Source organism: Brassica rapa, chromosome A07 (genome assembly GCF_000309985.2).
Source record: "Brassica rapa cultivar Chiifu-401-42 chromosome A07, CAAS_Brap_v3.01, whole genome shotgun sequence".
Lineage (NCBI taxonomy): Eukaryota > Viridiplantae > Streptophyta > Magnoliopsida > Brassicales > Brassicaceae > Brassica > Brassica rapa.
Genome location: NC_024801.2, coordinates 17,361,154 through 17,382,147, shown reverse-complemented (window position 1 = coordinate 17,382,147; position 20,994 = coordinate 17,361,154). Strand labels below are relative to the sequence as shown.

At 35.6% G+C, this 20,994-nt stretch overlaps 5 protein-coding genes and 1 long non-coding RNA gene across 7 annotated transcripts; 2 read left to right on the top strand and 4 right to left on the bottom strand.

Moving 5' to 3' along the window:
- Nucleotides 1-2: 2 nt before the first annotated feature.
- Nucleotides 3-2,326, top strand: LOC117126694. The gene is made up of 2 exons (XR_004449436.1): nucleotides 3-496; nucleotides 1,039-2,326. It is a non-coding gene; the product is annotated as an uncharacterized LOC117126694 (long non-coding RNA).
- Nucleotides 1,849-2,798, bottom strand: LOC103850284 (thioredoxin-like 3-3). Its single transcript, XM_009127006.3, has 3 exons — nucleotides 2,430-2,798; nucleotides 2,319-2,344; nucleotides 1,849-2,212 (listed from the first exon to the last, which is right to left on the bottom strand). Exons 1-3 carry the CDS (start codon nucleotides 2,562-2,564, stop codon nucleotides 1,993-1,995), a joined length of 381 nt encoding a protein of 126 aa, XP_009125254.1. The 5' UTR covers nucleotides 2,565-2,798; the 3' UTR covers nucleotides 1,849-1,992.
- A 2,137-nt stretch (nucleotides 2,799-4,935) lies between these two features.
- LOC103850282 (probable pectate lyase 12) lies at nucleotides 4,936-12,136 on the bottom strand. The gene is made up of 7 exons (XM_009127003.3): nucleotides 10,981-12,136; nucleotides 10,582-10,836; nucleotides 9,592-9,800; nucleotides 9,009-9,259; nucleotides 8,721-8,912; nucleotides 8,357-8,565; nucleotides 4,936-8,066 (listed from the first exon to the last, which is right to left on the bottom strand). Exons 1-7 carry the CDS (start codon nucleotides 11,118-11,120, stop codon nucleotides 7,850-7,852), a joined length of 1,473 nt encoding a protein of 490 aa, XP_009125251.1. The 5' UTR covers nucleotides 11,121-12,136; the 3' UTR covers nucleotides 4,936-7,849.
- On the top strand, nucleotides 5,900-6,910 carry LOC103850283 (transcription factor MYB27-like). The gene is made up of 4 exons (XM_009127005.2): nucleotides 5,900-6,023; nucleotides 6,125-6,254; nucleotides 6,343-6,443; nucleotides 6,543-6,910. The coding sequence occupies exons 1-4, from the start codon at nucleotides 5,900-5,902 to the stop codon at nucleotides 6,908-6,910; spliced, it is 723 nt and encodes a 240-aa protein (XP_009125253.1).
- A 297-nt stretch (nucleotides 12,137-12,433) lies between the features above and the next one.
- LOC103850281 (protein fluG) lies at nucleotides 12,434-17,213 on the bottom strand. Of its 2 annotated transcripts, XM_009127002.2 has the most exons (17): nucleotides 16,392-17,213; nucleotides 15,987-16,306; nucleotides 15,792-15,907; nucleotides 15,597-15,702; nucleotides 15,312-15,468; nucleotides 15,138-15,233; nucleotides 15,027-15,075; nucleotides 14,679-14,950; nucleotides 14,434-14,606; nucleotides 14,233-14,353; nucleotides 14,083-14,135; nucleotides 13,856-13,985; nucleotides 13,628-13,773; nucleotides 13,345-13,533; nucleotides 13,043-13,275; nucleotides 12,764-12,906; nucleotides 12,434-12,668 (listed from the first exon to the last, which is right to left on the bottom strand). In XM_009127002.2, the coding sequence occupies exons 1-17, from the start codon at nucleotides 16,551-16,553 to the stop codon at nucleotides 12,606-12,608; spliced, it is 2,529 nt and encodes an 842-aa protein (XP_009125250.1). In that variant the 5' UTR covers nucleotides 16,554-17,213; the 3' UTR covers nucleotides 12,434-12,605. The 2 variants fall into 2 exon arrangements, with proteins under 2 accessions (XP_009125250.1, XP_033131657.1); XM_033275766.1 differs by having other exon boundaries at nucleotides 15,138-15,468.
- A 232-nt stretch (nucleotides 17,214-17,445) lies between these two features.
- LOC103850280 (carotene epsilon-monooxygenase, chloroplastic) lies at nucleotides 17,446-20,425 on the bottom strand. The gene is made up of 9 exons (XM_009127001.3): nucleotides 19,809-20,425; nucleotides 18,998-19,294; nucleotides 18,722-18,919; nucleotides 18,527-18,628; nucleotides 18,317-18,457; nucleotides 18,133-18,240; nucleotides 17,958-18,040; nucleotides 17,706-17,868; nucleotides 17,446-17,616 (listed from the first exon to the last, which is right to left on the bottom strand). The coding sequence occupies exons 1-9, from the start codon at nucleotides 20,286-20,288 to the stop codon at nucleotides 17,587-17,589; spliced, it is 1,602 nt and encodes a 533-aa protein (XP_009125249.1). The 5' UTR covers nucleotides 20,289-20,425; the 3' UTR covers nucleotides 17,446-17,586.
- Between the last annotated feature and the right edge of the window lie 569 nt (nucleotides 20,426-20,994).

The following is a 20,994-nucleotide window of genomic DNA, read 5'->3' as shown; positions in this document are numbered from 1 at the left end:
AAAAATACATGGAAATCATATTTATGAGTGAAATCTAAAATATTTATTTAATTAAATAAAATGGTGCTTTAAACTCAACTAGATTTTGATCCGTCCTTCAAAGGGCGGAAATATTTTTTTTTAATTTTTTATAAAAAATTTAATTTTCACATTTGTGTTTTTTTGTAATTATATTTGTGTTTTTATGTAATCAATAAAAATATATGTTATAAAATAATAGTAATTTAAAGGTTGATCCGCCGGCATACATTCGTTTTTTTGTAATTATATACACATATACCTATTTTTTGTAATCATATTTATCTATTTTAGATCTTAATCCGTGCTTCAAGTGTGGGTATAATGTTGGTTTCTATTTTTTTGTTTTTATGAAAATATGTTACATTTTCTGCATTTTTTTCTTATATGTTCAAAATTTTAATTTATATGTTTGTGTATAACATTTTTTTAAAAAAATTATTAGTAAGAGGTTTTGATGTATTGAATTTTTTTTTTGGTCTAAATGTTAAGATTTATAACCATTTTCTGAGTTTTACAATGTTGTGAAAAAACACAACTTATTACAACAAACAGCAAGGAGAGAATAAAAGAGAGAGAGGGCTGACAAGAAGCATCCTAGAGGGATTGGAAAGAATTAACTATAAGGGAAAACGAAGCAGAAGTACAATTCGAGGAGGGAGGGTGAAGCTGCAGTCCTAGACGGAAGAGAGAGCAACCTATCCCGCATACTACGATCCACAACCTTGAAGAACGTCTCTTGAGTCATAGAAACATCTCTGAAGATACGGGCATTTCGTTCACGCCAAAGGTTGTAGATAATAACTTGATTCAAAAGCTTCAGCACCGCAACAGCTCGAGACGCATGGGGCCCTTGCAGCTGTCGGCATAGATCAGTCACCGCCGCTACAGATGTAGGTGGAACCGCCAAGTACCTGCCACAAAATCGATTCCAAATGACAGTAGCATAGGAACACTCAAAGAACAGATGGGAATGAGATTCCACAGCATTAGGACAAAGAACACAACCTGGTGGAAGAGTTATAACTATACAATTATGTCATCGCCATTTCATTCATTAATTTTGAACTTTATTCCTAAATAGTGGTTAATTGTTATTTTTTTTAAAAAAATAAGAAAGTATAGTTATAATTTTGTTTAGCAATTAAATAGATAAAATTATATATTTTCACTAAATTTTCATGATTTGATTTCATATAATGTTATTATTAGATGTCCATGTAAAATTATTCAATACTCAAAATTCATTCCACTTAAATCCATGGAGTGATGATTAAATAAAAAAAGTTTAGGATCAAACCACATTTGATATAAACCCAAAAAGAAGGAATATTTGTTGATATATATAACTGTAGGTAATATATTTTTTTCGAAAACAAAAACTGTCTGTAATATATGTGTTTGTACCGAGAATATAGGATGGAAGTTACAAAAAAAAAAACTGACGTTACTATAGATCTAATCTGTATTCCAGAAATTAGATTTTATATGGTCCATATTATTAGGTAACAAATCGAAAAACTGACGTTATATATTATTACCTATTCATATTTTTTATTTAAAAAAGTCGTGGTTACATTTTATGGTGGTGGCCGCCAATTATTTAGCAAATAAAGTGGTGGTTACATTTTATTTTCTTTGTAGTTATATTAAAAAGGAATGTATTATTTAAATTATAAATTGGACTCAACTATTATCAATTGGGCATGTTCCTAATTTAATAATATAGATATTCCATTCTTGGACTCCTTCCCACGTTAACCGACCACGAGAGTAGATACAGGTACTTGGGCTGGCCTAGAACTGGACCCAAGTTAACAGAAAAATCAGTTCATTCTCAACTTTTTTCTCTTTGAATTCAGTTTTTGATTATGTAACAAGAGAATATGTTATGCCTGAAAATGATTTTCCGAAGTGAAATGATAAAATACTGTTTACAAAAGTGTTGCAGATTTCATAAACACATGATGATTTTCAGGAGTGAAGCCAAAGACGATCACGGAGCCTCTCTTCACCAGTTCCAAACATCTCGTCGACTTTTTCTCCGTTTCTGTAAAACTGAAACGTTGGCGTGTAGCGGATGTGGCGAGTGGTTTCAGGGCATTCGTCGATGTCTGCGTAAACAAACTTCATCCCTTTAAAACTGTTGCTAAGCTCTTCGAACGCAGGAAAAATCTGGCTACAAACTCCACACCTGAAAAAAAAACACTCTCATTGAAGCATTACGTCGAACAGTTTGTAAACATAACATGCTGTCTTTCGTACAGACAAAAAAAAAAAAACAGAACAAGGTCATATACCACGAAGCTCCATAGTTAATAACAGCCTGCAAATCACAAAACAAAAACTAGAAGATTAGTTACTAGAACCAGCTTGACTTTTAAGGTTTATGAAATGTAGCCTGTCATTACAGGAGACTTGGAAGATTTGATGTCGTCAAGAATCGTCAAAAGACTTTGGTCGTTTGATGCGGTTTTGAAATTGATATTACGGTTCGAGTTGGATTCGAAATCAGGATTTGCTCCATTCGATTCTTGTTTTTTCATTTTTTTTTTTTTTTTGGTTTCGGAATTCAATTGCCAATGTTGATATCCTTTTGCCGACAGAACCTACTCGAACCACACAAGTCTACTTACCACTAGCCAAACCCAAACCGATCAATTTGACCCTTAACCGATTTTAACCAAGCTTATCCAAATAGAATACTCCCTCTTAGGGCTGGGCAAATAAACCGAACCCGAAAATCCGAACCGAATTCGATCCGATAAAAATGAATCCGAACCGATCCGAACCCGACGTAAATACCGAATGGGTCTTGTTTTGTGGTATTTCGGGTTATGGGTATTATCCGAACCGAACCAGAATCTAAATGGATATCCGATAGAACCCGAAACATTCAAAACCTCGAAAAGATCTTGTACCAAACATGATCTCAATTCCTAATATGTATCTAAAATACACTAAGAAATATTGAACATCAAAAGTACTTATCTATTACATGAAGGTTGATGGTTAAAGATGGCCATTGAATCTTGAAGTATTTTGATTTTGATTTTGATTTTGTTTTCGTTAAACAATGTTTCTCATTTCATGAGAACTTGGTTTTCATTTTATGCTTTTATTTATTTGGTTTCTTTTTATCAGTAAATATGTTTACTTTTCGTTTGATTTTGAATTATCACGGTTGATGTTCCTTATTTTTGAATCGATTTTACTTAAATTTTGGTTACAAAATAGGTACAAATCAGGTATTTTAAAACTGAAGAACCGATTTTACTAATGTTTTGGTTATAAAATAGGTAAAAATCAAGTACTTTTAAACCGAAAAACCAAATGGGACCCGAACCCGAAAGTATATTGGATTGTACCGGTTCTTTGAAGATTTACTAACCCCGACCCGAACCCGATAGAACCCGAACCGGTCCCGAACCGAACTTTCATATAATCCGAATGGGGCTGATTTTTATAAATCCAAAAAACCGAAACCCGATTGGATAAAACCGAAACCCGATTGGGACCCCGAATGCCCAGACCTACTCCCTATGTAGATTGTTTAAGTTTTTTTACGAAAATTAAATAAATATTGTTATTTATAATTTTTTTGTTAATTTAAATTTTTATTTGTTTCCAAATAAATTATATCATTTGTATTTTACATTTTTCTCTATATTTTAATTATTATTATTTTGTATTTAAAAAGTTATCTATTGAATCTCATAATTTCATTGGATTAGGTATGTTTACCTTTAGGATAGAAGGCTTTACCGGTTCAAATAACAACTATGGGTATAATATTTTAGTTACAAACTAAGATACATTATTAAAGTGTAAACAGTAATTGATTTTTCAAATACATTGGGAATATATGTAGGTTTTGTTTGTTAATTTCATGTTTAATTACCATCATAGCTCTATTGAACAATTTTAATTGCTCAAATTTGCTACTTATAAGTTTTGTAAGATCATTTTCAATTGTATTCCATTTATTTACTTTTTGTTTAGTTTTAAAGTAAGTTTTGTTCTAACCCTAGTTCATTTCTTTTTTTCAAAATGAAACAATGAACAATGTTGCTTCAAATTCGAAAATATACTATTCATACACTATTCATATATTTATTTTCTTAAAGAAAACTTTTTTAATTGTAATTTGATCGTCAACTTTTACTTATGTTTATTTTTTGCCAAAATAAATTATATGTGGTAATATTATCAAATTAGTTTCAAAGTTTCAACTATTATTTTTATTTATTTAGATGTTTGTATAGAAAAGCATGCATATATTCATTTATAAAAACTGTTAACTTGATTAATAAGAACCAAAGATAAATAAGCTCATTTTTAAATTCAATTTTATTTTGTTGATCATTTATAGAATAAATATATATGTAAATGGCGTTTTTATTAAATGATAATATTTAATGTATATGAAATAATAATTATGTTAGATTATTGTTATAACAAAATATTTGAATAAAATATGTTAGATACTTGGAATATTCTTTATATAAAAAGAAAATGAAGCAAACAGAGTAAATGTTCCTTCATTCTAATTTTTGAGCGGGCCTTGTGGTCCAGTGGTAGTGGACGGGCTTTGGATGCAAACACATTTTGGGTTCGATCCTCCTGCTGCAGAAACTAAGTCACATTGTTCTGTTCACCACGGCTGCGGATACGTCCGTATGAAAATCCGGGAGAGAGCCTGTCGTGGGCTGCACCTCCCATCCGGGGATTAGGTACGTGTCTTTAATAGATCCGGGTTTAATCCTTCATTCTAATTCATTTTTAAGAAACTAAACATTTGAAAATAAAAATGAAGTCAACCATTAGAGATGTTCTAACACATCGGTTTTAGTTATATTTGTTCTTTTAACTGCTTTTGTAGTATTTAGAAAGTTTTTGTTTTTTCAAAGATGAAAGTTGTGATTCAACTTTTTTTTTCTATGACAAAGCTTCACATTCTGGATCTGTTTCTTCTTTGGAACTAAATTTTTAAAGATAAAAATGAAGTCAACTACCAGAGATGTTCTAACACATCGGTTAGATTTTTGGTACTTAGTGTGCACTCCTAGATCTTTATCTTTGGCCGCCATATTATGCGTCGATTTTAGTTTAGTGTTTAGTTAATCAAACGAAAGAATGCTTCGTTGGCTTACACTTATGAAATGGGTGGAGAGAAGATACATAAAGATCTTGTTTTATCCTTCTTATCTGAACCGCTTAAAATACTTCATCTTCGTTTTTAAACCCCTAATAAACTGAATTTCCTGTTGGATTCTTGAATAAACTAATTGAAGTTTTAAGATGGCGTAAGCCATAAACCCTGAAAAAGGTTAAAGAAAAATCACAACTTGATGATGATTTTTTAAAACGAAGAGATATTTAGAACCTAATCCAAATTAATCTATAACTTAAAGATGATCAAGAAGGAAAAAAAAAACAAGAACCTAACTGATGCATGATGTTATTATCAACTAAACCAGAGCCGGCTTAAATAGAGGGAAAGTGGTGTGATCACCCAAGCTCCAATCATATATATGCCCCCTACTTCTTAATAGTTAAAGATTAATTCAAATAATTTTTTGAAATATTTATAGTTTTAGAAAAGTATAAAGAAAGGACTAAAATAATACATGAAAATATTTTTATCTTTCTCATAAATTTTAAATAAATATTAGTTTAAAGATTCTAATTATTTTTTTTTAAACTCCATGATATTATTGAGCCGGCCATGCACTAAACTATTTGTGTTCGTCAGCTTGCATTGGACATTTCCCAATTTAGGCAAACTCGTGACTTTACTATTTAAGCATAGACAAAGTACGCTTCCAATTCAAATTACAGTTTAGAAAAAATATAGTTAAGTAACCCAAAAATAAAGAAAATGGATTGTAAGAAGGAAGAAGCACTCCGTAGAGGCCCATGGCTCGAAGAAGAAGATGAACGGCTAGTAAAGTTCGTTACCCTTTTGGGAGAACGTCGTTGGGATTCTTTAGCTAGAGTTTCCGGTACACTTTGAAACATTTCTTGTGTTGCTTTCCCAAAATAGAAAGTTTCCATATATACTAAGCATATGTTTAATTTGTTTGTTTGTTTTGATCATATTTAGGCTTGAAGAGGAGTGGTAAGAGTTGCAGGCTAAGGTGGATTAACTATCTGAATCCGAGTCTGAAGTGTGGACCAATGAGCCAAGAAGAAGAAATTATCATCTTTCAGCTCCATGCTCTCTGGGGCAACAAGTAAGAGACAACAAAACACACATAAAGCTTGAAGATTTTACTTCAACGATTGTATTTTCAGTTTGGACTAAATATTGTATATCAATAGGTGGTCAAAGATTGCAAGAAGATTACCCGGTAGGACTGATAACCAGATTAAGAACTACTGGAGGACTCATTTAAGAAAGAAAGTGGAAGCTCAAAACTATGGTAGATATATATATATACACACACACTTATATCAATCTTTCATCGTTGAATATATATATGTTAAATTTAGATCAGCATTAGTGATGTGTTTTCTTGCAGATAAGATCATTGACTGGAGAGGAAATAAAGGTGAAGAATTGTTGCACAAGTATAAGGAAACTGAGATCATGTGGACAAGGACGAAGACTCGAGAACATGGCTTTGATGAAACTGTGAAGGAATATAAGCAGAAAAACATGGAGAGTGATAAAGAAACCAATGGTGTTATTTGCGAAACAGAGCGCTTCGGTGTTATGAATTCACCATATGAAAACCGAATTATAGATTGGATATCCAAAAGTGACGCAAATATCTTTGAAGACCATAGCAGCAGTAGTACTGACAACAATATTAATATCAACGTTGGTTCTTGGTGGTTTCAAGAGATTTTGGACTTCGAAGAGTTCTCATGCTCTCTATGGTCATAGTTTAATAGTTTGTTTCTTGAATATATGATGAAACGTCTTCTAAAGTTACAACTTACAATTGTTACATCTCTTGTCATGACGTGTCATATGATTGAATTCTATAAAACTATAGTGAACATAATGTCCAACCTTGCGACGCGTCAGTTGGGTACAATTGAACTCAATTTAATCATTCTTCAAAATGAAATTTGAATGGTAACTTGAAAGTTCAAATTAATCATAGAATCTACTGTACTCAGTAAATTATGTCAAAGTCGAATCTAATATTGTTAGTATTCACAGGATACAATTTTCACTAAATAACAAAAACAAAGAAGGTAATACACATTCCCATCATAACAAACTAAATGAATAAATAAATAAAATAAATATATAAATAAAATAAATATAGCCCTGATGTGTGTGATCAGGACATGTTATACACATCAGCAAACACACGAGAAGAATGGATGAAAAACTACTAGTTCTTTTTGGTCAACATTCTTGGTTGATATCTTTATGAGCTCTATCTTTAATCTGAACTAAATTAGTTATTTATTGTACTTCTGTGCCGAATGATTTGCTATAAATGTTAACAATTATAATTATTTAGGGAAAAAAGGTAAAAAATGTTCACTATAGCAAATTACAATATGAAGTGTAGATGCATGTATGAAACGCCCTCTTGTATAAAATTATGAAACACACAAAAGGAAGAAGATAGTAAATAAATCTTGTTAGTTATGTAAATAAATATAGGATGTATTTTCACAGGAATACTACAAAGTCAGGGTTTACATGTATGCAAAATATGACGGGACACACTGACACACGTGGTATTTACGTAAAAAATAACTAATTCCATTAAAAAGAGCTATGAGGTCAAATAAAACAAGAATGTGTTTTGGAAACGATCTTTTTCTTGTTCCTTGATTAAATAAGTAAATTCATGTTACACCATCATAAACATTTGGGTTGGAAAGAAAACATTTGGGGTGAAGAAATGAAAATGACCAAATATGATAACAAATTGAGCATGAAAGCTAAAACTATAACCGAAAAAGATAACCGGTTAGTTGAACCGGTGCCAGACATTTCATCCGTATAGTCATTATAAGAATCTAAACCGCCATTGCCTTCGGATCCAGTAGTAGTCCACATCCCCAGATTGTTGTTCCTGAACAACCACACAACCTCAGTTAGCTCCATTTGGCTTTTCAGGGTTAATGAGCGTGATTGTGAAATTAGACAAAAGAAAAAGGATAAAGTTAAAGGCAAAAGTAGTAGAAAACAAAATAACATACACAAAAGAGTACAGAGACATAGATATAATACGATTTATATGGTGTACTGGTAATAAATAAAGAATCAAAGTGTTTTTTCTTTGTTAAAAAGCATTGTATATTTGTCAAAAGGAAAAGTTGGCTAAGAGTGATTGATTTGTATGGTAAAATGTAGAATCCAAACCTGCCGCCAACTCCAAGAACGCCTGAATGAAATGTGATTTGGTCGATGAACGAGGCCGATTTAGGCTCGATGCTATACGCCTTCTCGTACCTCATTTCTGCACCTTCTCCAGACGCCACGAAGAAGGCTCCATTAACCAAAATATCTCCCTCAGATCGCCAGTTCCACCCTTTCCACTCACCGTCCGGCGTTTCAACTCTTTTAGTCACCTACACAATATTGTTTTTGTTTCTTGATGTTGAATAGTGTTATCACGCATACTATCTATTATACTAACATATAATAATAATCTTTTTGTTGTTTCTAATTATCAGATTACCTAAAATGGTCTGACCAATATTTTGAGTGAAGTGTGTTTAGTTACCTCTTTGGCAAACGGGTTGGATGGGGCGGTAAAGCGGTTACCCTGACTATTAATTGTCGGGTTACCGCTACCGCCAATCGCATACATTTCCCATTGAGTAAAATCATTGTTAACCACATGAATGTATCCACGTCTACACCTTGGCATCCTTTGAATCAATTTCTCTCCAAAGTGATTGAAAGCAATGGTTACCTGAAAAGAAATCACAGAAACATATATCACATTTTAAAATATATAAAGTAAAATTGATTAGTCATTATAAAAATGTTTATGGACTATTTAGTTTACCTGCATGCCACTGTCTGGCTCGTAGTGGTCGCTGTGACCAAGCAGCATGACTTCATTGTGGTGTGAGAAGAAGTTGTTCGATATTGTAATCCCGGTAGATCCCATCACAGCATCTATCAGACCATCTTTACATCTTGAGAGAGAACAATGGTCGATCCATATGTCCTTTGATCCGAAGATGGAGATACCATCACCGTCCGATTTAGTTCTGAATCCATAATGCGTTGGACTTGACCGCACGTTAGTATTACCTAGTGAAAGCATGCACAGACAATTACAGAATACTTTTATGAATAACCAATAAGTCAAATACATTTCACTTCAAGATGGACGAACGTTATTTACTTCTTTTTAACAATCCTTTTATGCGTATTCAATAAATGCTGGTAATCAAATTCAAAACATGTCTATTTTCTTGAGTGTGAAAACATCAATGAATGAGAAGAAAAAATATGTACACCAAAAAATGTACACGGTTCATTTACCTACTAAAATATTTTGGCCAGGGTAATAATTATCTTTAGGAAGAAAATAAAAAGAGTTAAAACAATTATTGGCTGTAATAGGAGTAATTAAAAATTACCGGACTGGTAGCAATGGTGGATATGAATGTTGTGAATGATAACATTGGAGACATATTGAAGAGTGATGCAGCCACCACCAACAATATGAACATTAGCCCCTCTTCCATCAAGAGTCTTGTAACTATTGAATATTAACTCTTGCTTTAATTTTATCATCATGTTGCTTGGGAACACTATCCACAATGGCTCTACTTGTATCACTCCGTATCTGACACCAAAACAGAAAAGGTTTAAAGTTACAAATGCTTCAAAAGCAGAACACTTCATTGGCCAAGAAAATAATAATACTTCAAAAAGCCATAGATAAGTTTTCACGGTTCATTTTAAGTTTTTACACATTGTAAACCCGTTTTCTTTGACATTGATAAAGATTTACCAAATAATTCCAAGTTGTGGAGGTCTCACGTATGGCCGTATGGGCACAGGCCTGTGAAACGTTGTTTTTAGCTCCCAAAAATTTTGGAAATTTTTTTATATATATAGTCATAAATCTTTAAATTCTATTAAAAAAAATTTACTAAAATTTTTTAAAATATTTTAAATCTCCTAAATTTCAGATCAGGGGTCCTGGGAGGTCCCCAAATACACTTGTCTTATTTTAGGGCCACTGGGAGTTTCCTACTAAATGGAGGGCTTATTTGAAAATTTCCTTATATAGTGGTGTTAAAAAAGTCGGGTACGTAATAGATTGGTGTGGTGCATGTGAATAAATGATGTTAAACATCGAGCAAACAAGTTATTGTGGAATGGATAAATAAATGGAGCCTAGACAGAATTTTATTTCACAGAGGATTTTAATTTAATTCTGAAAGTGTATATGTAGGGTTCAGGGTTTTAAATAATAGTGACATGTTTAAAATAAAGAGTATTGTGTTGTTAACAAACGAGTATTAAAATCTAAAGATGATATACTAAAAACCAAGACATTGTTGTCTATTTGTTACATGACTTTCTGACATTCCCGGTTTAGCCGGCTAACAAAAAGGTACCTGAGAGTGCCCGGTTTAGGCTCGACAGCATCGTCGTCGGAAGAATCAGTGACGAAGTAAAACCGACCGCCTTTGCCTCCCAATGCGTACTGTCCGAACCCGATTCCGCAATCAGCTAGCCCTTGTCGGTTATTGGGCCAGTTCGGGTCGCATTTCCAACAGTCGTCGATTGGATTTCCAGTGAAGCACGGGTTTGAACCGGTTTGGTCCGTCGTGTCCATAGCTTGACGTCTCGACAGAGAGGCATTGACTCTCCTGTTAAACAATTAAACCGGATAATTACAGTCGGTACGGTTAAACCGGAAAATGAGAAGTAAAAGACAGACTATAGAAACAGAGAAATTCAAGATTCACAAGAACACACGAGAGAAGCTTTCCAAATGTAAAACTCAGATGTACCTATGAACATCATGAGCGACTAGTTCTGGGTCGGGATGCGGTAAGAGAAGAAGAGTTTTGTTGAGCATGGCTAAACTCATGTATGGAACGAACAGAGAAAGAGAGAAGAAGAGTACAATGCAGCTTCTTTGAAGCATCATTGTAAAACAACAAAACTGACTTTAGGGTTTTGGAGATTTTTAGGATTTAGGGTTTACTCTTAGTTAAAGGCTTAAAGGTGAGAGAAGAAGATAGTTGTTGAGTGGGACATGACTGGTTCTTCTTCCTCTTCTCTGTTTACTCACCAGTGTCTGTGAGTGGCTTTTTAGAGTGTGGTTTTGCTTTTGTAATTGTGGCTTTTCTTGGCTTTTGTATTTTTTTATTTTTATTTTGTTCCTTTGGACGAGGAGAGAGAGTTTGTTCAGAAAAAAAAAAGAGGAGAGAGGGAAGGTTGTTTTGAACTGATAGTCTCGAGAAGTGAGAATCTGCTTGTCTCGAGGAAACGGTCTTCACTTTCTCTTAAAACAGAGACATGAAAAAAAAATGGTATGAGTATATCCATAGGCTTCAACAGATTTAACAAAACAAACGGTTGGCTTTGATGTTTGAATCCCTTCGTCAGGTTTTCATTACCGAAATGACATGACGTTACAATAAAATTCTCACGAGCTATTAGCTATATAGTATGAATCTTGGTTGTTTTCTTGTTGACCAGAAAAAATGGTTTCGTTTAGCTGGTGTCATCAAGCTTGTCAGAAACATATTATTCCATAATTTCCGTGCATGATATTAAACACAAAGACATTTAAGTGTACATATCACTTTACCTATCTTCTTGTTGAAAATTTTATGTATACATAGGAAATTTAGATCTTATTTACATTGAACATTTCAATACCAATACGAATGTGCTCTAACATTCATCAAGTAGGCGACATGCGACTTCTATGAAGCGCAACTTTTATTTCGTTTGTAGACACACACGCGCACAACAGTTATACATGAGTGTGTGTTTGTTAAATATACATCGTGAAAGACTTTGAAAAATTAGGATTGTTTAAATGGGCGTGATTGTAAGATTATTATTAAAGTTGATGTTAGATTTACTAATGTGAGCTAAGTGTAGGGTAACATTACGTGATGTTAGGCGGCATCTTTGGAGGAGAAAAAAAAAAGAAACAACATTTGGTATAGACTTTGCCTCCTAACATGTCCAATAAGATCATTGTTACCAATCATAATGTCTAAAAAGGTCCTTGCTTGCATTATTTTCCACGAACGACGGCATGAATTCATTGAAACGCCTACATTACGTAAAGTAATCTTCTTTTATCAACTTTTGTAATAGTTTGTATCTTTTATCATCAGTTTGTAGTTATCCAGAGCTTATCATTTAGATTTTGCATCACTTCTTCATTATATCGTCATGGTATCCTAGTGTTTCTTTTTTTTTCTTTTTTTTTTTACTTTTGGGTGTTTTAGAAAAAGCATACACATTGTTAGCATATGAAAATCTGGATATTATTGAAGAAGTTCTAGAGATTAGGATATTAATCTCTAGGCATTTATCATATAAACTCAACAACGAAAATAGCAAATGATCCAGCAATCACTACTAGTATCCCACGGCTCAAGAGAGCCAACGCTTAGTATCGGTGAATGAGTTGCTTACATGCATCCGGGTTCTTCGAATAATACTGGACCTCAGCCTGTTAAAAATAGAAGAAAACATATCAGAGCTTTTGCATTTTAGTACCATTGTAATTTGTAAATGTATTCCTGGAACTAAAGAACAGTAATGTACCTTGCGGACTCCTGTTATGGCAGCTATAAGATTTTGTCCTAGTAACTCGTGGAGGACTTTATCTTTCTCCAGAGCTTCAACAGCTTCTGAGAGCGTTTCAGGAAGTCTATTCAGTGTAGCAGCCACATCTGCCGGGTTTGAATCTGATGTTTCATTACACAAAAATGCAAAAGAAATGGTGACATCTCCTTGATAACTCACCCACAGGGACGAGAAAATGTATTTTGAAGGATGGTTTCAAATGTAAGACGGCATTTCATACTAATCAGAAGTTTTTACCTATAGGATCAGGAAGTTGAAGGTGTCGCCGGAGACCATCAATTCCGGCAGCCATAATAATGGCCAAACTAAGGTGAGGATTTGTAGAGCCATCACAAGCTTTTATCTCAAAGTTAGTAACTAAACCATCAGGAGCTCCTGGTGGAGAAGCCGTTCTTATAGCCGCCTCACGGTTCTCCTTGCCCCAGCATTGGAATGCTCCACTAAATGTATTAGGTTGGATTCGGTCATAGCTGAAATTTTAGCAAATATTTAACTCTAGTAACAATCCAAACATTTAATTACCCTATGGTTTTAGTTACCTGTTTGGAAGTGGAGCTAGAACTGCAAATATTGAAGGAAGGTGAAACAAAACTCCAGCCATGAACTCTTCTCCAATGGAAGACATTCCATGAGCAGATGATTTATCTGAAGCCGGGAAGACATTTTCACCGTTTTTCCAAAGACTTATATGCACATGTGATCCAGAACCAATATCACATAAATCATACCTGATAAACACACATACATACACACGCATTCTTTTATTCCAAATCCTAATGTTAAAGCTTATAATTAATGCAATGGGAGAAGAAACTGACATACTTTGGAACAAAGGTTGCGAGCAACCCATGTTTCCTTGCGACCGATCTTATAACTTCACGTGTGTAAACCAAATTGTCGGCAGCATGGAATGCGATGGTGTGACCTAAAGATACTTCAAACTGACCTTTCCCGGATTCAGCATGAAACTATAAAGAAATATATACCATGTCAAGAACCATGATGTAGTTTTGATACAAGTCTGATCTTTGTAAGGGATTTTTTTGTGACCTGTTCAACTGCGATGTTCAAGAACTCAAGAGCTGGTATAATTTCATGGAAAATCGGAGATGATGCATCGTATGAGGATGTAGAACAGTAAGGACCAACTTCAAAAGGCACATACTCTTCTTTCCCTTCCCTTCAAAAAATATTGTGTATGACAAGTGTTGAGATTATTATGAAACCGATTAGATTGAACAAAGAAACCAAGATTCAAGAACTATATAACCGCATACCGCACAACATTCTTGAGGAGATAAAACTCATTCTCAAAACCAGCGTTCATTACCTAAAAAGGCAAGAAAACTTGGAGTTCAAGGTACTAAAAAGCCAATAAAAGTATCCACAGAGAGAGAGTAGAAGTGTGTATATGGAGAATTTCTTACCAAATCAAATTCATCTTTAAGAACATTTGTGACTCTTCTTAAGGTCTCTCTTGGACAGTAGTCCCATGCTTCACCAGGCTTCAGGAGCATGTCAGCTAAAACCATGCTCTCTTGCTTTGTCCTAATGGTAGTGTTAAATATGACATGATCAATGTAATAAAGTGGAAAGGAAAAAAATGTTAAGCTAACTGTACAAAGTACCATGGTATGATCCGCTTGGTTGATAGATCTGGAACCAGTCTAATCTCACCTATACCAGTTAATTTAGACTCTTCTGCTGGTCCATCATAAAATGAAGTCATCCCCATTGATGCATGAGTCAAACCAATACCGTTCTTCTTCACACTTCTGTTAAAACGCTGCGCTTGAACAACCTGTGCAAGAAACGTAACGCTTGTCAAGTTTCTGTGGTTATTAGGGGAAAAAGTCAAGTGAGAAACACTTACACGGCATCTTTGTTGTCCTGATGTATCAACCCAAATAACACGTACAAACGAACTACTATCTTCTTGAACATGAGGCTCCTCCATCTGTGACTTGGGAGATATTCTACTTTGTGGAATAGAAGAACTTGTGTCTACATCTATGTTATAAAATGCAATTGCATTCCGTGATAAAATGTCTTTAGCTGCATCAATAGCTTCCATGAGCGAGAGATCACCACTGACACATGCATCACGCAGTACTAAGAAGATGACCTCTCGTGCTTTCTTTGCACCTGCACAAACCAAAACAGATAAGAACTTTGTTCAAGACTGGAAAACAATACAAAAGAGGTAACAACTTGAACTTACCCAAATAGTAGGTCTCAGGAGTTGCATAGCCATCAGTACTGAACATCACCTGAAAAATCTCTTATGGTTAGCTTTTTGGTATGAGGATTATGTGAACATGGTGCATTTTACCTTCTTTGTTGGGGCTAAGTGAAGAAGTTCCTTAACAGATGATACCATACCATGGACACTAAGCTTTGGAACAGCCAAACCGAAATCAAGGAATACCTTAAGGAACAAAAAAAGATAGATCAAGAATAAGCAAACGGCATTGCATAAAGAAATGGAGTGTGGATGAAGTAACACCTGAGGATAAACAGAAGACAGATATGATGCTTCCTTTGAGAATGGATAAGATGCATGAAGAAGAACTATACGACACTTTTCAAATCTTTTGTCCTCAAGAAGGGTTCTAAGGTGAAGAGGATTTGACAACCTCAAATCCAAATCCTTGTCACCAAAACTGATTACAAAAGAAAGAAGAGATTCATTACTACAAACTGCTGAGCATAGTGATTACACAAAACACATTCTCAAAAGCTCAGAGCTTAGAATCATTAGAGGACAAAAGATTAACCAAATTTCGCATACCCTGTGTGAATTTGCAAGGGCAAGTCATAACGTTCGGCGACCTCCAAACTAAGAGTAAGAATGTAATCAATCAAGCCCTTGTTTCCAATACGGACAGGCTTTTCAGCTGCATAAAGAAGAGGGACCAATCATTTTACATCTTGATGACTATTGACATACACTACTAGACCAAACCTGCCATTTTCATATTCTTACCTTGCAAGACTTCAAGAAGGCCACTCTCAGCAACTTCTTTGCTCACATGAGTATCAATATCCAAACCGCTACGATAAGCAGCAATTGTTTTCAAAGCAACAATATCTGGAACAAGCGTATCCACAGTCAAGGTAAAAATACAAAAAAAAACACACTAAGTAGCCACATTCATTACAAGTGTATTAAAAAGGATATGAATTCAATCTTTCAACAAAGGCTTTGGTGAAAGAATCTAAAGTCCAAGAAGAGTCATGAGGACTCTCTTCCTCGAGGATTTGCTCAGCAAGAGTCTCAATACGCAGTACTCGACCAACATATGGAACAAAGTTTCTGTGCCATTCAGTGTCGTGCTTCTTGTCCAGCTTCAATCCATCATCAATGAGCAGAGCAGAGATTCTTGCTTCATCAAAACACTTGGTAGTGAGAGAGTGCAAACCCAGGGTTTGACGATGTTTCTCAATAGCTTCCAGAGATACTTCACTGCCATAGAGTTCAGCAACTTCCCTCAGATTCCTCTGTTTCATATAGACAAAGAGATCACGTGTGTCCTTGTAAGTATACCTTTGATAAACAGATGTGAGACATGGTATCATCTTATACCTTGAAGGAGAGAGAATGAGAAGCGAAGGATAACGCGTCTCCTGTGGCCTCTGAGAAAGTTCGGATGAAGGGAAAGGACGAGTCGAGAGAGACAATGTTGTGAGCGTGAGCATCAACGAGCTCTATTTGATCTATTGCTTCCTTTAACTCCTTAAACTCCATTCTTGAAATAAAAACTCAAAGACTGTTTCTCAAGTAGATGTAACTTTCTCCTCTTCGTTTTATGTATCTGCTGATTTTGACTTTTGGTCACGACAGAGTTTGGTGGAGACTTGTCTACATAGCCAATAGTTTCCTTCCACGTGTACTTGTTAGGCAATGCCAATAACATTTTCTTGCATGTGCTGTTTCTCTCGAAGTTGGCGTTTTGCTGACTTACTAGTTCCCCCCCGGTTCATGTCACGTTCTTGTTTTTATAAAATTAGATGGTGCACGTTGCGTCATTATTACCAACCACTCTTGTCCTAACAAACCAACACTCGCCCTCGTGCATTATTTTTTTTTCTCGTCTTTTTTTCATTTTCATTACCTTTTCAGATACAATTTTAATTTCTTATCCGCGTCAGTGTGACAAACCGAATAAGTAGTCAAACAAATGTATGGTTTACCAAAATTTAAGTCACTTTCAGTAGTTGTTTGTGGCAAAAGTAAACTTCTAGACAAGGCCTTTGCCAAGCTTGAAATATATGAAATCGGTTAGTGATTGCAAGCCAGATCTGTTCATTTTCACTGCTCTCATCAGCTGTTTAACTTGCTGCAAACTCTGTCGGTTAATTTGATGTGGTTAAACGCATCGTTCTTGAGATGTTGGAGTTAGATGCAGCACGGTTACTTACAGTAGTATTACTGAAGGGAGTGGAAAGGCAGAGGCATGTTTGAGGATCTGAGAAAATGGAGATTCTGTTCCAGATGTTTGTCACGTTTAACTCAGATCGTTGGATGATCATATGGAACCGGCTGTTTAGGTAAAGTTTGAAGTTTGTTCACACTAAGAGGATCACCCACAAGCCTGTAACTTGGGTTTTAGGTTACGGAAGAACGTTTGTTAGCAAGATCACCAGAGCGTAATGGGATATATATTTGGAATAGGCTGTTCATTAGTACAAAAAGATTGAATCATGATGATCACAACTTAATCAATAATCATAAAACACAGATGAAAACAGATTCAAACTTCATCTTCGACATTTCTAGCTTACCTCTGGCTCACCTTCATATACAATCCCTGTTACACAAAAAAAAAAAAAATCACCATCAGACAAAAACGAAACCATTCTAAACAAAACATACACTCTGATTAATCATTGGCATTACATTAGTGGTGTGTATGGTAGCTCCAGTGGTCATGCTGATGGTCTGATCAGGAACAAGCTCAACGTTTAGGCGCTGGAGAAAGACCGCAAGTGCCACTATTGCTTCCATCAATGCAAACTGATCACCTACACATTTCCTAGGCCCTCCACTAAACGGTATAAACCTGTTGAAAACAAAAACAAAAAACAAAACAAATCATTACCACATCTTCAACCTAATCTAATAACATAACAAGTGTGCTAGTGAGTTTACTTAAAATCTGTGTTTGTTTCGTTAGGGATCGGTCCTTCTAACTCAAAGCGTTCAGGCAGAAACTCTTCAGCTTTCTCCCACACCTTTGGAAACAACAAACACAACACGTTTAGCAGATCAGATAGGTTCCCCTTATATGTTACTACGTGAGAAAAGGAAGGAAGAGAAACGTTACCGCGGATGAACGATGGACGTTATAGACCGAGATCATAATGTCTTGTCCTGTATTAACCTTGTAGTTCCCTGGAAGGACGTCTGGAACTTGAGCTCTTCTAATCAAGACCTACCAAGACACGAACAAAGACCTATCAGGAGTTCAAGTTCATGAAGATTTTAGAGAGATGAGAATGGTTGCTTACAGGAGGATGAGGGTAAAGACGCATGGACTCGTTAATACAACGAGTGATGTACTTCAACTCCTTTATATCCTCATAAGCCGGGTTTCTCCCGGCTAAAACTCTGTCTACTTCCTCTTGTGCTTTCGCCAATGCAGATGGGCTCTGTTCAAGTTAAGAGGCATACAAAGTTACTCATCAAAGATAAGAAGTGGCTAGGGACGTAGAAGATACCTTACTTAGGAGATAAAGTGTCCAAGTGAGAACAGACCCAGTGGTTTCATGACCTGCAACAAGCATTGAGAGAAGATCATCTCGTAACTGCACACTTGACACCTGAAATAGCCACACAATCCAACATCAGTTTTGCATTTAACAACAATGATAGGCTAACTTTGCATATGGATGAAAAAGGAAAGAAAGTAAAACCTCTTCTCTGCTTGCAAGCAAGAACCGCAAGATACTTGGGTCAGACTCATTCACATACTCTTCATCATTGATTCTTTCACCTTCTCTTTCCACAATCTCTTTGCATTTGGCAATGAGATCCTCAACTGTTTCCCTTATCAAAGTCACAGCCTTTTCAGCTTTCACTTGTCTCGGAACTATCTTACACAATGCATCAATCTGAAACAAGAAAACAACCAAAGAGGCTCAGCAAGAATCCAAGTCTGCGCCACACAAGAAACAAAAAAGAAAACTTGCCTTCCAATAGGGTAGAATATCAGTAGAACGAAGCTCAGCTTCTTTGAGAGCAGTGTAAACAGCTTCGATGACAGGACTATCGGTAGTGAGCGAATCGAAGTTGTAGTTGAAAAGCGATAAGCCAATAACGTCGAGAGTTAACTGAGAGAACTTCTCTTCCATGTTCACAGCTTTTCCCTCCACTGCATAAGGCTGCAGCTTCTCAACGAGCCTCTCTGCACTTCTGCAGAACACTCTCTCCACAATCACAGACAAGTACCTCTTGTGAAGTGACGGAACTACCGCTCTTCTCCTTGCCTAACATCACAACACGAATCAAACGTCAATGGTACGCCTGGACTAAAAAAACTGGAAATAATAACCAAAATGGACAGAAACCATTAAATACTATTACTATATTTTTATATCCAAAATAACTGAACTGAATAAAAATTTTAATTATGTACATATAAAAATTAAAATATATATAATTTAAAAATCTATTAAAAATACCCAAAAGCATTTTCTTAAAAAAAATAATCAAAAAATACCAACTACCCAAAATTATTCAAAAGCAACCAGATATTTTTATTTAAAATATCCAAAATAATTCGAATTATACAAAACTACTGAATAATCATAATTACTTGATATTTTACTTGAAATATTAGATATTTTATCCAAATTATTTGAAATAAAAAACAGAACCAAACCCAAAAACCTATTTTCAGTTCTGAAACCAAACCGACCCAAGCTAAATCCAAACCGAACCAATACCAGAAATGACCAATCAAACTGGTACAAAAGTACACCTCAAAGATTGAATCTTTACCGTCCAAAGAGGTCCTTCGGCGATCGCAAAACCCGACCCGAAGAGGAACTCGGAGACTTCAGCGACTAACCCTTTAGCGTACTTAGGATAGTTTCTGAGAACGTGTTTCGCGATCGCTGGATCGCTGACCACCACGAAGTTACGAGGACCAGCGGCGAGACGGTAGATGGGTCCGTACTCGTTCATCCATTTGTAGAGCGGCAAGAAGAGAGCTCCTCCGAGAAGCTCCGAGACGTCGTCCAGCTTCGCGCTCGCTATTGGTATACCTGAATCGTCGTTTTGGCCCGAGGTGATGGTGCGAGTGAGTGACGTGAGCCAATCGGGGCTGACCCACGATTTGGGTTTGGGTTTTGGTTTAGGTTTCTCAATGGAGGCTTTGATGGAGACGAATCTGGGTTTAGGAGAGGGAAAAGGTTTGGACTTTGCTGTGAGGAGAGACGAGAAAGAGGAGGGAGATTGGAGAAAGAGAGAAGACTCCATCTTTTTTCTCGTAAATGTTATATGTTACTCTGTTTCAGCCCATTGGTGAGCTCTGTTTGAAGCTTCTGCGCAGAAATATTTGACTCTGTTTGTGTGTACAAACGCGAGCCTTTAAGCGTGGATAAGGAAGATGGTGAATGAAACGCTGTCGTTCAGTGAAGCTAAATATGGTTTTTCAGAACAACAAGGACAAAAGTCTCGTATGCTATACAAAACAAAAAAAAAACAATCTCACGTGCTCTTAATAAATCTAGAGAAATTTACTTTCATAGACACACTATGAGTTTCCAATTTTCAGTAGACTGATGGACACACTTTATGTGTGGTGAATAGCCGGTATACCTTTCAACTAGAGATGGTAATTATGGATCTGGACCGTGGGTTTGGCCCGTAAAAAACTGTCGCAGTACGATATTGGGATGTGGTTTTCTAGGCCCGAATGATTTTCTAGGTCTGCAAATTTGCGGGCCTCGGAAGACGAGTATTTGCGGGACTGGATCTTTTGCGGGATAGACCGAAACAGATCATGCGAAATTACATGGATCCGTATTTTTTTCTTTCATTTCTTATTTTACCTGAAAAAAACGAGAAGGAGAGCGGTAAGAAAGCGATTCTTGTGAATTTTTCCCCATAAAACATAAAGAGTTCTGACGATGATGATTCGAGCTCCGGTGATGATAATTTGAGGTTCAGCAATGACGATTCG